This window comes from Schistocerca nitens, chromosome 1, assembly GCF_023898315.1.
Source record: "Schistocerca nitens isolate TAMUIC-IGC-003100 chromosome 1, iqSchNite1.1, whole genome shotgun sequence".
Classification (NCBI taxonomy): Eukaryota; Metazoa; Arthropoda; class Insecta; order Orthoptera; family Acrididae; genus Schistocerca; species Schistocerca nitens.
Window position 1 is genome coordinate 409,471,720 of NC_064614.1, and position 17,813 is coordinate 409,489,532.

A 17,813-nucleotide genomic window follows, 5' to 3' on the forward strand; every position below is an offset into this window, starting at 1 on the left:
TGTTGTCCATTCCTTATTACCTTAAGTATATGATTTTGTTTGTTATATAAAAGTAACAGTTTTGACAAAATGGAAGACAATAATAAAACACCAACATATTCACCTGAATATTTTGCTTTTATTTTCATATATACAGCTGTGTGTCTTTAAAAAGGATATTTTTTACAAACAAAGTATGTGAATATAATAAATATTAATGAAGCAAATGCATTACAACTCTCAAATGCAATTATTTCACTTCAAGAAATGTAATGACAAGATGTGCACATGAAATGATTCATTAATTTCACTTTTCTTGTATGCTTTTACTTTCATTTCTTCCCAGTTCTCGTCTGCGTTTTCTTTGGTGGAGCCCAACGGAGAGCTGTTGTGTCCACCACAAGCCTTGGTTTCTTAAACTGAGATGATTTTATATGTTCTTCCACAAGTTTAGGTGTAACACAAATGACATGCTGCCCTTTCCAGTATTTTACCATATTCATACTCTGCAGTGTCGATATTATGTCAGTCTGTGTTATACTCGTCATTTCACTGGAACAGGTAAAAGATCCAGTTCTTCAATTAAGAAAGATTATTTCTATGAATATTAAACACATAATTGACATGGTTTATAGATGTAAGAAATGAACAGCAAAGAAATTACCTCCTCTTAGAAATAATCTATGAATACCAGAGATGAGACCATGCAAATTCTGAGGAAAGTAATGTTTCGTAATATAAGTAAACGTGAAAATAATTTTACACAGGCTCAGAGTGTTAGTAAAGAAATAAATTCCTATATTTCTTTACTATTAAGCAATCAGTCTTTGAGCATCTACAAATATATTCCTCACATCTACAAATATATTCCTCAAGCCACAATACATTGTACAGTCAAAGGTACTTCCTATTAATATATCTAAAAACAAAGATGATGTAACTTACCAAACGAAAGCGTTGGTATGTTGATAGACACACAAACAAACACAAACATAAAATTCGAGCTTTCACTACCTAAGGTTGCTTTATCAGGAAAGAGGGAAGGAGAGGGAAAGACAAAAGGATGTGGGTTTTAAGGGAGAGGGTAAGGAGTCATTCCAATCCCGGGAGCGGAAAGACTTACCTTAAGGGGATAAAAGGACAGGTATACAGTCGCATTCACACACATATCCATCCGCACATATACAGACAGAAGCAGACATATCTGTCCTTTTCTCCCCTTAAGGACAGGTATACACTCGCACTCACACACATATCCATCCGCACATATACAGGCACAAGCAGACATATCTGATATGTCTGCTTGTGTCTGTATATGTGCGGATGGATATGTGTGTGAGTGCGAGTGTATACCTGTCCTTTTCTCCCCTTAAGGTAAGTCTTTCCGCTCCCAGGACTGGAATGACTCCTTACCCTCTCCCTTAAAACCCACATCCGTTCGTCTTCCCCTCTCCTTCCCTCTTTCCTGATGAAGCAACCTTAGGTTGCGAAAGCTCGAATTTTGTGTGTGTGTTTGTGTTTGTTTGTGTGTCTATCAACGTACCAACGCTTTTGTTTGGTAAGTAACATCATCTTTGTTTTTAGATATATTTTTCCCACGTGGAATGTTTCCCTCTATTATATTCATACTTCATATTAATATTTATCACTCACTACACTACAGCGAAAAATGACTGAGCTTACGGGTGCTCAATGCTGACATTATTAGCACCTGTTGTTGTTGTTGTTGTGGTCTTCAGTCCTGAGACTGGTTTGATGTAGCTCTCCATGCTACTCTATCATGTGCAAGCTTCTTCATCTCCCAGTACCTACTGCAACCTACATCCTTCTGAATCTGCTTAGTGTATTCATCTCTTGGTCTCCCTCTACTATTTTTACCCTCCACGCTGCCCTCCAATGCTAAATTTGTGATCCCTTGATGCCTCAAAACATGTCCTACCAACCGATCCCTTCTTCTAGTCAAGATGTGCCACAAACTTCTCTTCTCCCCAATCCTATTCAGTACCTCCTCATTAGATATGTGATCTACCCATCTAATCTTCAGCATTCTTCTGTAGCACCACATTTCGAAAGCTTCTATTCTCTTCTTGTCCAAACTAGTTATCGTCCATGTTTCACTTCCATACATGGATACACTCCATACAAATACTTTCAGAAACGACTTCCTGACACTTAAATCTATACTCGATGTTAACAAATTTCTCTTCTTCAGAAACGCTTTCCTTGCCATTGCCAGTCTACATTTTATATCCTCTCTACTTCAACCATCATCAGTTATTTTACTCCCTAAATAGCAAAACTCCTTTACTACTTTAAGTGTCTCATTTCCTAATCTAATTCCCTCAGCATCACCCGATTTAATTTGACTACATTCCATTATCCTCGTTTTGCTTTTGTTGATGTTCATCTTATATCCTCCTTTCAAGACACTGTCCATTCCGTTCAACTGCTCTTCCAAGTCCTTTGCTGTCTCTGACAGAATTACAATGTCATCAGCGAACCTCAAAGTTTTTACTTCTTCTCCATGAATTTTAATACCTACTCTGAATTTTTCTTTTGTTTCCTTTACTGCTTGCTCGATATACAGATTGAATAACATCGGGGAGAGGCTACAACCCTGCCTCACTCCTTTCCCAACCACTGCTTCCCTTTTATACCCTTCGACTCTTATAACTGCCATCTGGTTTCTGTACAAATTGTAAATAGCCTTTCGCTCCCTGTATTTTACCCCTGCCACCTTCAGAATTTGAAAGAGAGTATTCCAGTTAACACTGTCAAAAGCTTTCTCTAAGTCTACAAATGCTAGAAACGTAGGTTTGCCTTTTCTTAATCTTTCTTCTAAGATAAGTCGTAAGGTTAGTATTGCCACACGTGTTCCAACATTTCTACGGAATCCAAACTGATCTTCCCCGAGGTCCGCTTCTACCAGTTTTTCCATTCATCTGTAAAGAATTCGCGTCAGTATTTTGCAGCTGTGACTTATTAAACTGATAGTTCGGTAATTTTCACATCTGTCAACACCTGCTTTCTTTGGGATTGGAATTATTATATTCTTCTTGAAGTCTGAGGGTATTTCGCCTGTCTCATACATCTTGCTCACCAGATCGTAGAGTTTTGTCATGACTGGCTCTCCCAAGGCCATCAGTAGTTCCAATGGAATGTTGTCTACTCCCGGGGCCTTGTTTCGACTCAGGTCTTTCAGTGCTCTGTCAAACTCTTCACGCAGTATCTTATCTCCCATTTCATCTTCATCTACATCCTCTTCCATTTCCATAATATTGTCCTCAAGTACATCGCCCTTGTATATACCCTCTATATACTCCTTCCACCTTTCTGCCTTCCCTTCTTTGCTTAGAACTGGGTTGTCATCTGAGCTCTTGATATTCATACAAGTGGTTCTCTTCTCTCCGAAGGCCTCTTTAATTTTCCTGTAGGCAGTATCTATCTTACCTCTAGTGAGACAAGCCTCTACATCCTTACATTTGTCCTCTAGCCATCCCTGCTTAGCCATTTTGCACTTCCTGTCGATCTCATTTTTGAGACGTTTGTATTCCTTTTTGCCTGCTTCATTTACTGCATTTTTATATTTTCTCCTTTCATCAATTAAATTCATTATTTCTTCTGTTACCCAAGGATTTCTATTAGCCCTTGTCTTTTTACCTACTTGATCCTCTGCTGCCTTCACTACTTCATCCCTCAGAGCTACCCATGCTTCTTCTACTGTATTTCTTTCCCCCATTCCTGTCAATTGTTCCCTTATGCTCTCCCTGAAACTCTCTACAATGTCTGGTTCTTTCAGTTTATCCAGGTCCCATCTCCTTAAATTCCCACCTTTTTGCAGTTTCTTCAGTTTTAATCTACAGTTCATAACCAATAGATTGTGGTCAGAATCCACATCTGCCCCTGGAAATGTCTTACAATTTAAAACCTGGTTCCTAAATTTCTGTCTTACCATTATATAATCTATCTGATACCTTTTAGTATCTCCAGGATTCTTCCAGGTATACAACCTTCTTTTATGATTCTTGAACCAAGTGTTAGCTATGATTAAGTTATGCTCTGTGCAAAATTCTACAAGGCAGCTTCCTCTTTCATTTCTTCCCCCCAATCCATATTCACCTACTATGTTTCCTTCTCTCCCTTGTCCTACTATCGAATTCCAGTCACCCATGACTATTAAATTTTCGTCTCCCTTCACTACCTGAATTATTTCTTTTATCTCGTCACACATTTCATCAATTTCTTCATCAACTGCAGAGCTAGTTGGCATATAAACTTGTACTACTGTAGTAGGCACGGGCTTTGTGTCTATCTTGGCCACAATAATGCGTTCACTATGCTGTTTGTAGTAGCTAACCCGCACTCCAATTTTTTTATTCATTATTAAACCTACTCCTGCATTACCCCTATTTGATTTTGTATTTATAACCCTGTATTCACCTGACCAAAAGTCTTGTTCCTCCTGCCACCGAACTTCACTAATTCCCACTATATCTAACTTTAACCTATCCATTTCCATTTTTAAATTTTCTAATCTACCTGCCCGATTAAGGGATCTGACATTCCACGCTCTGATCCGTAGAACGCCAGTTTTCTTTCTCCTGATAACGACGTCCTCCTGAGTAGTCCCCACCCGGAGATCCGAATGGGGGACTATTTTACCTCCGGAATATTTTACCCAAGAGGACACCATCATCATTTAATCATACAGTAAAGCTGCATGTCCTCGGGAAAAATTACGGCTGTAGTTTCCCCTTGCTTTCAGCCGTTCGCAGTACCAGCACAGCAAGGCTGTTTTGGTTAATGTTACAAGGCCAGATCAGTCAATCATCCAGACTGTTGCCCCTGCAACTACTGAAAAGGCTGCTGCCCCTCTTCAGGAACCACACGTTTATCTGGCCTCTCAACAGATACTCCTCCGTTGTGGTTGCACCTACGGTACGGCCATCTGTATCGCTGAGGCACGCAAGCCTCCCCACCAACGGCAAGGTCCATGGTTCATGGGGGATTAGCACCTTACACATACTAAAAGAAACGAATGTGGGCAAAATGACAAATTGTTGTCACACCTGCAAGACAAGGTAATTGCAACTGAAACATGGCCAATACACTTCTAAGACCACATCAATGCCATTGCACCGTTCAAATGACAAGACAGAAAATGTTCCATGGCAGAACTGGGTGGAAATTAAACACTGAAATTCTCAAAGAGCAAGAGTTAAAGGAAAATGTGCAAGAAGTCTGGGGTACTAGTAGCACCAGCAGCATACATTTCCATTGCTAGTGCTCAAATAATCACCTTATAGTTATGAAAGTAATCACTGATTGCAGAGTGAAACTTTTGAATTTCATTTTCAATGCCGGCATGGATTGTATTGTGACACATCTCTAACAGAGGGAATTTCATAAATAGTAAAAGGATTAAGTCGCAGTGATCACTACTCAAACAGAGACAAAAAGGAAGGAATAAAAATCTGTTCCAGAGATAGTAACTATACTTCTGGGAAAATCCATCATTGTTCCATCTCAAGAAGGAGATACACAATACAAGACAAAAATTAATTAATGAATTAAAAAGAGAAGACACCAGTATTGTAAGAAACTAGGCTGAAATAAAAAATATGGTACACAATATTATAAACAATAGCATATGTTGGAGCCCATGGATGATGAAGCAGTAAATACCAAACAAAACTACCTTTCAGCAACACTATATCAGCAAACAAAAAACTATTAATGAGTGAAGTTGAAATGTGGCAATGTGATGAGCACAAATGTCCACATTCCAACTTAGTGTGATTTTTAATCTGCTATGTCAGTAAATAAGAGTGATGGATTATGGCAGAAGCAAATGCGGTTGCTGTACAAGCAACGAAACACACATTACAGCAAGTTTAATTAAGAGGAGCAAATCAAAATTCAGTTTGATATTGGGCGTGAGGCAAGCCAGTGTGGATCGCAAGGTGACAGTGCTGAATGTTTCTGGAATGAGCCCAGCTGGGTGTCTGTGCAGGGTCTCACTGACTTGCAAAAGCCACGAGGCGGAGGAATACAGCCACGGAAGAAGCGAACAAAGAACTAAAATGCAGTATCTATAGATGGGAACCCTTACATATTGGAAAAGGTGGACTAGTCCTGCCAGCACCCTTCAGCAAAAGGGAAATAGTTTTTTCAATAAACCGTTAAGGTAAAACACGAAGCAGCAGCAAAAATTAGATAAAAGAATAAGTCCATAATTCACGTGCTAGACAGTCAATAAGGTCAAGCTTAAACTTAAGCAGGTTCAATTTCATGAAAATGATGGTGGCTAACATCACAGTGGAGCAGAGAGAGGGCAGGGTGGTAGGAAGGCCACTGTTAGAGACTTGAAATTCTGGTGTCGAACTGGACACATGGGCATCAGTGTCAGTAGCCCAGATATTGAAAATAAGGTTTGTATTTTGCTCAAATAGAGGCAGTGTGTGTGCAATCACTTGGGTGTAGGTTATGCAGTTTTATAGTACTGAATTAAAAGTTTGCTTTGGACTATGAAGATGGCTGAGGCATAGATGAATGTAGGTCACTTAGCAAACCTTATTCTGTGCAACAACACAGGTGCTGCCAGACATGGTTAAGTCAGCTGTTGCACTTCCTCTTGATGCTGTACTTCTCATTTGTGGTCAAGCAATGATCAACAATAATCTGTTGGTTACAATTGCTATGAATCTAAATGTGGGTCATTAGTGGGGCATGACTGGGTAGTCCTTTATCATTCCTTTGGAAAAGGTACTGGCTTTGTGTAAGGAAGACCTACATCTACATCTATGTGATTACTCTGCTATACACAATAAAGTGCCTGGCAGAGGGTTCAATGAACCACCTTCAAGCTGTCTCTCTACTGTTCCACTCTCAAATGGCGCATGGGAAAAACGAGCACTTAAATTTTTCTGTGTGAGCCTTGATTTCTCTTATTTTATCGTGCTCATTTCTCCCTATGTCGGTGGTTGCCAACAGAATGTTTTTGCAATCGGAGGTGAAAACTGGTGATTGAAATTTCATGAGAAGATCCCGTTGCAACGAAAAATGCCTTTGTTTTAATGATTGCCACTCCAATTCACGTACCATGTCTGTGACACTATCTCTCCTACTTCGCGATAAAACAAAACGAGCTGTCCTCCTTTGTACTTTTCCAATGTAAGTTACATCTGACGCGGAGTTTCTTTAGTAGACCTGTTGCACCTTCCACGTGTTCTGCCAATGAATCACAGTCTTTGGTTGGCTCTACCCACAATGTTATCTATGTGATCGTTCCAATTTAGGGTATTTGTAACTGTAATCCCCAAGTATTTAGTTGAATTTACAGCCTTCAGATTTGTGTGACTTTTTGTGTAATCGAAATTTAGTGGATTTCTTTTAGTACTCTTGTGTATAACTTCACACTTTACTTTATTCAGGGTCAACTGCCACTATTCGCACCATACAGATATCTTATCTAAATCATTTTGCAAGTCATTTTGATCATCTGATGACTTTACAAGACGGTAAATGACAGCATCATCTGTAAACAATCTAAGATGGCTACTCAGATTGTCTTGTATGTCGTTAATACAGATCAGGAACAATAGGGGGGCCTATAACACTTCCTTCGGGAATACCGGATATTATTTCTGTTTTACTCGATGACTTTCTATCTATTACAATGAACTGTCACCTTTCTGACAGGAAATCACAAATCCAGTTGCACAAGTGAGGCAATATTCCGTAGGCATGCAGTTTGGTTAGAAGACGCTCATGAGGAACGGTGTCGAAAGCCTTCTGGAAGTCTAAAAATATGGAATCAATTTGACATCCCCTGTGGATAGCACTCATTACTTCATGAGTATAAAGAGCTAGTTGTGTTTCGCAAGAACAATATTTTCTGAATCCATGCTGACTACATGTCAATTAATCGTTTTCTTCGAGGTACTTCACAATGTTCGAATACAGTATATGTTCCAAAACCATACTGCAAATCGACATTAGTGATATGGGCCTGTAATTCTATGGATTACTCCTACTTCCCATTTTGGGTATTGGTGTGACTTGAGCAATTTTCCAATCTTTAGGTACGGATCTTTCTTTGAGGGAGCAGTTGTATATAATTGCTAAATATGGAGCTATGTATCAGCATACTCTGAGAGGAACCTGACTGGTATACAATCTGGACCGGAGGCCTGGCCTTTATTAAGTGATTTAAGCTGCTTTGCGACACCGAGGGTATCTATTCCTATGTTTCTCCTCTTGACAGTTGTTCTTGATTGGAATTCAGGAATATTTACTTCATCTTCTTTGGTGAAGGACTTTCAAAAAATCGTGTTTAATAACTATGCTTTAGTGGCACTGTCATCAATGACTTCACCTACATGGCAGAAAGAGCATTATACCAGTGAGGGCACAATTGGGATTAGCCTAATTGTGACAAGATTTATCACAACATTGAACCTGATGGATGGCTGCACCAGTGGCATAAGCGGTTCACGGAGGAGCATAACTGCACAGTCACCATCATAGTGAATTGTGAATCATACAGTACGTAAGTGGTGGAGTTTGTATAAAGAATGGAAGAAGGTTTAACAGAGGCAAACACATCTTAAGAATATACATAAATTTTACTAGAACTTTGTTACTTTCTTTATAGTGGAAAAGCTTTACTTCTCTACATTACCATTTTGACTTGATAAGGATAAAGAATTCATAGGGTGGTGAACAATACACAAGTGGCAACACTGGAGGTAAAGTCTGGTAGGTTACAAGTCAAGGAAGTATGGAGACTGCCTACACTGCTAAAGTGCTGGTAAGTCACAGATAGGACCCACCACACATCAAAAATCAAATGTGTGTGAAATCTTATGGGACTTAACTGCTAAGGTCATCAGTCCCTAAGCTTACACACTACTTATCCTAAATCATCCTAAGGACAAACACACACACTCATGCCCGACGGAGAACTCGAACCTCCACCGGGACCAGCCGCACAGTCCACGACTGCAGCGCCTTAGACCGCTCGGCTAATCCCGTGCGGCTCACCACACATCCCTGTAATGCTATTCCTTACCGTATCAGTCAGCCAAGCTGGTGCAGGTGTGTCCTTATGTAGGAATTGCCATTCATCGTGTCTTCTATTGGGATGCCAACGTTAGTTTTTATTTATTTGTTTATTTTTAATCCAACAGGAGTAGGGCATTCTTCAGAATGCAGGTCGTGATGGAATCTTACAAAGTAACCACAGAAGAGATTCGGGATGGATCGAGGAAGGTGCAAGCCAATAAAACACCCAGTAACAGTGGACTGCTAATTGAGTTTTATAAGAAATTTTGGTACTTATAGTAACATTGCTTTGAAGGCAATGAAACTGTTGCTGCATAGCAATTACCAATAGTACTGATAGCCTACAGAATGTCCCATGAGAAGATAAAAAAAGTCATCCCATTTCCCTCATGAAATCTGATTACAAGCTCGTGGGCTGCATTGAAGCAGCTAGAATAAAAAATATACTAAAGAAGATAATACATAACAGCCCGGCAGCAGCAGTACCAGGCTAAACAATCTTTGAAAGTCTAGTTGACTATAGAGGGATCACACAGTGCAATACAACAACCAGATACAGCAATTTTAGCTTTAGGTCAATATAATGCCTTCGACAGGATTTCTCACCACTACTTTTTCCAACTACAGATATGGTGTAAACTTTATTCAAATGATTAAAAATATGCATAATCATCAGTTCTATGATTATCACCAACAGACGATACCCCTGACAAACTATATATTGAGAGGTTGGTTCGATGGGCTACCCTATGTCAAAGATGCTCTCTGTTATAGCAATTCAGCCACTAGTCAGAATTCATGGATTAAATCTGTACTCAAGCATAATGAAAATCATTGCATATGCAGACAATTGTGTCATCATACAATTGAATCAGGACCTTGAGGACGTCAACAGCTGGGCCTTGAGGACATCAATAGCAGTGTACACGGGTATGAAAAAGCATCTGGCTCTAAGTTAAACCTCAGAAAAAGTAATCTGATGTCAATCAGGACAAGACTTAAAATGGATGAAAAGGCTTCATTCAGAGTACACGAGAACCTCAGACTGCTAGAAATAACATCAAGTAACTGCACTCTAGAAACAATGACAGGCAACTGGAAGAACTGGTCATGATGAGAAGCTGTCCACAACACAACACAACACAACAGAATTTGACACATAGGGTACATTTTGTCAACAACAAAATATTATAAAAACATATGGTTTGAAACTTCTTGGCAGATTAAAACTGTGTGCCGGACCGAGACTCGAACTCGGGACCTTTGCCTTTCGCGGGCAAGTGCTCTACTGAGCACTCGGTCCGGCACACAGTTTTAATCTGCCAGGAAGTTTCATATTAGCGCAAACTCTGCTGCAGAGTGAAAATCTCATTCTGGAAACATATGGTTTGTTAGACAAATACAAGCTTTGGTAGAAACAGTAGATAGAAAAATAATGGCTGCAATAGGCTGTTATAAAAAAATGGCTCTGAGCACTATGCGACTTAACTTCTGAGGTCATAAGTCGCCTAGGCTGTTATACCCTGGATGGGTGAAATCTTCAAGGTGGGGACAAATGTCATAACCTCCTCACCAGAAAAAGGGGATCCTTGGGCTAACAGGTGTCCAAAGAAAATGCACAGCACTTTTGATACAGAGAAATAATGATACGCGGACAGTCTGCTGAGTGTGGCTATAAAGACTTAAGCTGGACAATATCCATGTACCAATAAATTAGGAGGAAACACACAAAGCAAACAGCGGGACATTTCAGCTGGAAACTAACTACATCCAGGCAAAAGCAAGCGCAATGCAAGATCAAATTACTGCTCAGCCACACTGGCTGATGAACAACTATGAAAGAGTCAGCCATATGGAAGTAAAGAATCCCTTGAAGGGCTGGAACATAATCTAAAAGAGCATTCACAAGGTCTTAGGAACCAAGATTCATTAAATACATTGTCAGAAAGTGACATATGTAGAAAGTGTAATCTTACCGACACACAGATATGTCTGGAGAGAACGACGTCATATGGGAATGGTGTAGAAAGAATTTTTCTATGATTTGCAGAAAAGCATGACAGAACATCTCACTAACGTTAAGTGCTACAACCAGATGAAAACCAGTATCCCATGACAAAGAAAAATCCCTGGACATGGTTGGTAGGACATGCTCCACATTACTTGAATAGTGACCATGGAGAGAGATTGTATCTGGGCTAGAGAATAAACCTCACAGCCCAGGCACAACTACTAATGAAAGATGTTAAATATAGGCAAAAGTATGCAACCTATATCTAAGCACTGAAACTAATGAAAATAAGAGGTGAAAAGAAAGTAGGAAAAAATGAGAGATAGAAATAAGAATGCTGATATTGCAGTGTGTCTGGTCAGCCGCTGCTGGAAGCTTCCTCTGATGAATTTGCTGTTCTTGCCTTTGCTAATGGACAAAGTATCAACAAGGGCATGCTGTGTGGCAAGACAAACGAAGCATTTGAGATGGACAACATAGATGTGCCAGCTCACTTTTCTAAGTTAATGTATTTTATCGTATACCCAGTGGCATTGATTGTTTTGGGCAATCACTCACTGAAATTGGGAAGATGGCAAGTGACCATGTTTTTAAACATTCTATGCTGAATCAAGAAAAACCATGGGAGTTTGCTGACAAGGGAAGGTACTCATAGCAAACCAGATGAGCTTGGTGACAAGGAAAGTTACTTGTAGTTGTCACTGACTTTTGGATGAGGCCAGTTTATTTATGTTTCAGAACACATGAAAAGACATTTGGTGCAATTTGATGTGCCATGGACCATTGGAAGTGGAAGGAGGGGGGAAGGAAATAGAGTGCAAGGAAAGGAGTAGAAGCAGACCTGATCTGCTAGTTACATGTTATAGCCCCCTCAACAAAGGGCAAATACAGGAAAAAATTCATCTAGTTGCATATTTTTGTACAGTGTTAGGGCAGAGTGTCATGAAAAATATACTAAACATCCCAACCTGTGGGATGCGAGTGTTGGGGTAGAGGGGCGTTTAAAGGTCACTTTATTAGATATTTCTTGAATAACTCAAAAACTACAGCTTCTAGCGAAAATGTTTCCCAGTATAAAATTAAACTACATCAAATTTCCTTTAAAAAAGCTTCTATTCATTTCTTCTCTAGAACTAACAGTTTCCACATTGCAGGGGATGGAAAAGTCACAAGTTATTAAACATAGTGTATTAATAGTATGAAATCAATTTTTTTGTTAAATGAAGTGTGTCAAGAACAAATATCAAATGATTGTGATTATCAAAGTACAATAGAACTGTGATGAGGAATCAGTTGTGTTCTGGAGATATGACTGGTGGCAGTGGGGTGGAGTGGGGTGGAGGGTAGAAGCGTGAGGGAAGGCAGGTTGCCAGAATTAGGTCACTTCTTCCCTCATTTGTGAATCTGCAAAATGTAGAGTGAGTAAGTAAGTCTCCACTCTCTCTGCATCACTACAGCGCAGGAAATAACTACATGCTTTTTCACAATCACCTACATACATCCTCTGTAATCCACTGTACTGAGCGTGGCAGAGGGCACCCTGTATAACAACTAGTCATTTCCTTTCCTGTTCCTCTCACAGACAGAGTGACGGAAAAACGACTGTCTGTATGCCCCCGTATAAGCCCTAATTTCTCATATCGTATCTTTGTGGTCCCTAAGCGAAATGTATATTAGCTACAGTAGGATCTTTCTGCAATTAGCTTCAAATGCTGGTTCTCTAAACTTTCTTAGTAGTGTTCTTCAAAATGACTGTCTTCTTCCCTTCAGGATTCCTACTTCAGCTCCAGAAGCATATCCGTAACACCTGCATGCTGATTGAACCTACCAATAGAAGTCTAGCAGCTCGCCTCTGAATTGCTTCGATGTCTTCTTTCAATCTGATCTGGTGCGGATCCCAAACACTCAAGCAGTACTCAAGAGTAAGTTACACTAACATCCTATATGCGGTCGCCTTTACATATTAAATACACGCTCCTGAAATTCTCCCAATAAACCGAAGTTGGCCATTTGCCTTCTCTACCACAATCCTCACATGCTTGTTCCATTTCATATTGTTTCGCAACGTTACGCCCAGATATTCAAACGGCGTTACTGTGTCAAGCAGCACACTACTAATGCTATATCTGAACATTACAGGTTTGTTTTTCCTATTGCTCCGCATTGACTCACATTTTTCTACATTGAGAACCAGCTGCCATTCATCACACCAACTAGAAATTTTTTCTAGGGGTAATGTTGTCGCAGTATCAGCACCCAACAACCACAGATTGCTCCTTACCCTGTCCACCATACCATTTATGCGTATAGAAAATGACAGTGGTCCTAACACACTACCCTGGGGCACTACCCTGTCTCCAATGAAAACACCATTGAGGACAAAATACTGGTTTCCATTACTTAAGAAATCTTTGAGCCAATCACATATCTGGGAGCCTATTCCATATGCACATACCCTTGTTAACAGTCTGCAGTGGAATCTGCCTGTTGTCCTTTCATAGTTTGCATATACCGTGTGAGAAGAGATAAAGCTGGGTTTTGCAAGAGCGATGCTTCCTAAAGCTGTGATGATTCATGACATGAGCTTTTTGGTCTCTAGGAAATTTATTATATTCAAACTCAGAATATGCTCTAGAATTCTACAGCAAACCGATGTTAATGATATTGGTCTGTAATTTTGTGGGTTCGTTCTTTTACCCTTCTTATATACAGGAGTCACCTGTGCTTTTTTCCAGTTGCTTGGCACTTTATTCCAGTCAAGAGATTCGCAATAAATGCAAACTAAGTAAGGGGCGAATGATGTAGAGTACTCTTTGTAAAATCGAACTGGGATTCCATCTGAACCTGGTGACTTGTTTGTTTTCAACTCTTTCAGCTGTTTCTCTGCATCAGGAATGCTTATTACTATGTCATCCATACGGGACTCTGTGCGATGGTCAAATGGCAGTACGTTTGTATTATTCTCCTGCGTCAACGATTTCTTAAAAGTGGAATTTAAAGCTTTGGTCTTCATTTTGATATCTTCTACTGTCAAACAAGACAGGTCAATGAGTGACTAGACAGAAGCCTTAGACCTGCATAGTGATTTCACATAGGACCAGAATTTTTTCAGGTTCACTGCCAATTTCTGAATTTCGTAATTAAACCACAGTGGGTCTTTTCCATTCTTAATACACTCACTAGGCATGTACTGATCCAGAGCACGATTCACAATCTGTTTAAACTTTACCAATAATTTCTCTATGTCCATCATTGTGGAACTAAATGATTGCAATTCACTGTCTTTGTGAGATGCTAACAATTGCCTATCTGCTCTTTCTAGCAGAAACACTCTCGTAATCCTCTTGACCGATTTATTAACTTTCATAACCATAGTCGCTATGGTGACATTGTGATGACTAACCCCATCTCTGTACTGACACCACTGATAAGGTCCAGCTTGCTTGTAGCTACAAGCTCAAGATACTTCCACTACATGTTGGCTGCCAAACTAGCTGTTGAAGACAATTTTCAGGAAACATGTTCAAAATAACTTCAAAAGACTGTCTGTCTGAATCTCCTCTAAAGAATCCATACACATCCCAGTCTGTACTTGGTAGGTTAAAGTCACCACCAACTAGTATTACACGATCTGGGTATTTATGCACAACTGTCCACAGACTTTCTTCGAATGACTCTAGAACCGCCACAGTGGGATCGGGTGGTTGGTAAAAACATCCAACAATTAACTTGGTTTCACCTACCTGTTATGTGTGGCCAGATAACACTCAATTTCAACCTCAGTAGAGACAATATTTTTGTCAACTACAATGTACACTTCCCCTCCTATGGCGTCTAATCTGTCTTTCTGATAAACATTCCAAGACTCACTAAATATCCCAGAGCTTTTTACTTCAGGTTTTAGCCAGCTCTCAGTCCCAAGAAAAATTTGAGGTTGAGAACTTTCCTTGAGAGCAGTAAATTCGGGAACTTTGTTACAAATACTTTCACCGACTCTTCCGCTGCATACCTTGTAAATCACCGGTGATGCAGTGTGCACACATGCCTGGAAAGTGCTCGCTCTTCAGTTTACACACACAATAATCGACTATAACCTAGCCAACATTTCCTGTCCAGTTCTTTTCACGTGAGTAGGCAAAATAACTTTGTGCTCATGTTTAAACAGTAGAGTGACTTTCAGTTTATTAAATGAGTTTTTATTTGCTGTAATTAAGAGAGTTTTTATCTAAAATATGTTCCTATGAACAATGGCTGAGAAGTGTTTCATCTGTGATAGTGATGTTGTCAGTGACCTATGCAGTGTTGGTGAGAAAGAATATATGGATTGGTAAATGTCACTTATTTGAGAAAAGATGGAAAAGCAGATAATTTGGGCAACAAGAAACACATTGTTGTTCATGTACCTTTCAGAAAAACGTACATCGAAGATAAGTCAATTAAAAGATTTCCAAGGGAGGCTGTTTTAGAGGAAAAGCATTAAATGTCAGCTGGAGTCAAATGTTTGCAGTCAGCTGAAAAGAAATTTGATTTTAAAACTAACTGTGTGTTTTGTGCAGAAACAATTGATGATGAATTTTTTGATAAACAGAATAAAAAAACCCAAACGCTGCAGCGAAAGGTTTAGTGTTCAGTCCTTCAGCTACGATAGCACAACTACAGTTCGTGCAGAAGAGATGAAGATGAATGGAGACACACCGTCCAAAGACATATCTGCCCTGTTAGGGATCTACATGCTACAGATGCAAGATGTCGCAAATACTACTTTACAAATTTCTTTATAGGCTCAGAACCTAAATTGAGAAAAAGCTGAAGGAATTAATGCATCAACTGAAGAAATATTCAATTATATAGAGGGAAATTATGACTGCCAGTTCACCTTAGACCAGCTGATGGAGCGAGTTCCGGGAACATTACCTCATATAAAGAAAGTCAGGAACAAACTGGGAGAAAAGTATGGGGACTGCATTGTTTTCAGCACAATGTACACCAGAAAAACTTGTTTGTGCATTAGTGGTTCAGGTGAAAAAATTGTGAACTTCCTTTTGCAGAAACTGTCCTTCTCCTCTGTGTGTTCAGTGGGTGTGGCATTACTTCTGCCATTTACAATAAAAGAAACAAAGGATGGTTAAGCTGTTCAGTAAAATTCCTATGCAAATGAAGATAGTATCAGATGCCATCAGAAACCTCCTGACACCAGTAGAGAACGTCGCACAGGCTAGTGAGAAAATGTTTCTGAAATTTACCAAGCACCTGAATATCAGCATCATCTGAATAAATTCTGGAATGCTGCATTCCTAAAAGCATCGACAAAGACATATCCATATTCTCCCTCACTGCCACAAACAATAGGAGCTGTGCACCAGCACTCTTTCAGAGTTTATTTACAGGTATATTAATTTCTTGTTTTTTGCATAATGCTTTTTACAACACCATTTCTAATTACTTTCAGGTGTTAGGTTACTTATTTACAAACACAACAATGGCCCAAAAACCCCCTACCACAGATTGAATTGGGATGGAACGGAGGGGAGGATGGACTACTCTAACCAAAGACTCCGTAGCACCCGAAGTTATACTGAATAACATCTTTTGCCGATGTTCTACTGGCTGTGGAGGATAATGTGGATGCTGAAAACCCAGCATTACATGCATACATGGCGTGGTACATGTATGGATGGTGCACCATTATTTTTAATAATTTGCATTTTTCCATCCCCTGCAATGTGGAAATTATTAATTGAAGAGAAAAAATGAACTTGACCGTTTTTGCAGGATATTTAATCTACTTCAGTTTTCTACCGGGAAACATTTTCAAGAGAAGCCATGGTTTTTGAGTTATTCAAGAAGTACATAATAAAAGTGACTTTTAAACGCTCACCCACCCCAACATACCAACCCCAACATTCACACCCCAAAGGCGGGGATTTCCATTATGTTGTACATAACACTCCCTCGTTCCACTGTACAAAAAATTTCAATTACACAATTTTTTCCCCCTAATTTTCCTTTGTTGACTGGACTCATAGAGGTGAATGTGACATGTCGTATACTAGGCTGTTCACAATTAAACCAGCTGTAGTCGTTAAGCTGTTAGTGGATTTCTCCACACTTTCAGAGGAAAGGTCGATTGGGTTAAATTGCATAGTTTTCAAACAGATTAGAAAATAGCTACTCGATGAAGACGTTTCGTTGAAAGGTATAGAATCCTTATGTCAGATGAAGAAGTCACCGATGAAGATGATACTGAAAGTGATTTTGGGGATGATCCAATGACACTGCTAGAAAATGTGCCAATTTCAGAAAGTGGTTCAGCATTACGTAGCAGTGACGAGAGTAGTGGTTCCTCGTATTACTATCAAAGAGGAATAACACAAAATTTCCTGAAGGTTACTTCACTGTGGCTTACAAAGTCTGGACAAAGCAGCCAAGAGGAAATGATCCTCCACAATGGTACCTTCCTGGTATAGACCTAGACATGTCCCCTAGAGTCAAAATCAAACTGTAATAGCACAAAAAAGAAATTTAAAAAGCAAGACACTTTTGTAAAAAAATAAAATAAAAAAAACCACACCTTGTAAAGTTATGACAGAAACATGAATGAGAAACAATAAAGTAAGAGGTATGTGATTCCGTTTATTATAATGCAAAAACAACATGAAATTACACATGGCAATACTACAAATTTGGCTGATGTTTTTTAAAGCACAAATTGATCCAAATAACCTTAACATTCAAAGCTTTCAAAACATGGCTTTAG

At 39.4% G+C, this 17,813-nt stretch overlaps 1 protein-coding gene across 1 annotated transcript in view; it reads right to left on the reverse strand.

Annotated features, from left to right (window-relative positions):
* Positions 1–98: 98 nt before the first annotated feature.
* Positions 99–17,813, reverse strand: part of LOC126249720 (histone acetyltransferase KAT8) — a 113,059-nt gene continuing 95,344 nt past the window's right edge. Inside the window, exon 7 of the mRNA XM_049951405.1 lies at positions 99–531. Within this exon, the coding sequence (XP_049807362.1) occupies positions 312–531 (220 nt within the window). The 3' untranslated portion in view covers positions 99–311. The remainder of the gene's footprint in view (positions 532–17,813) is intronic.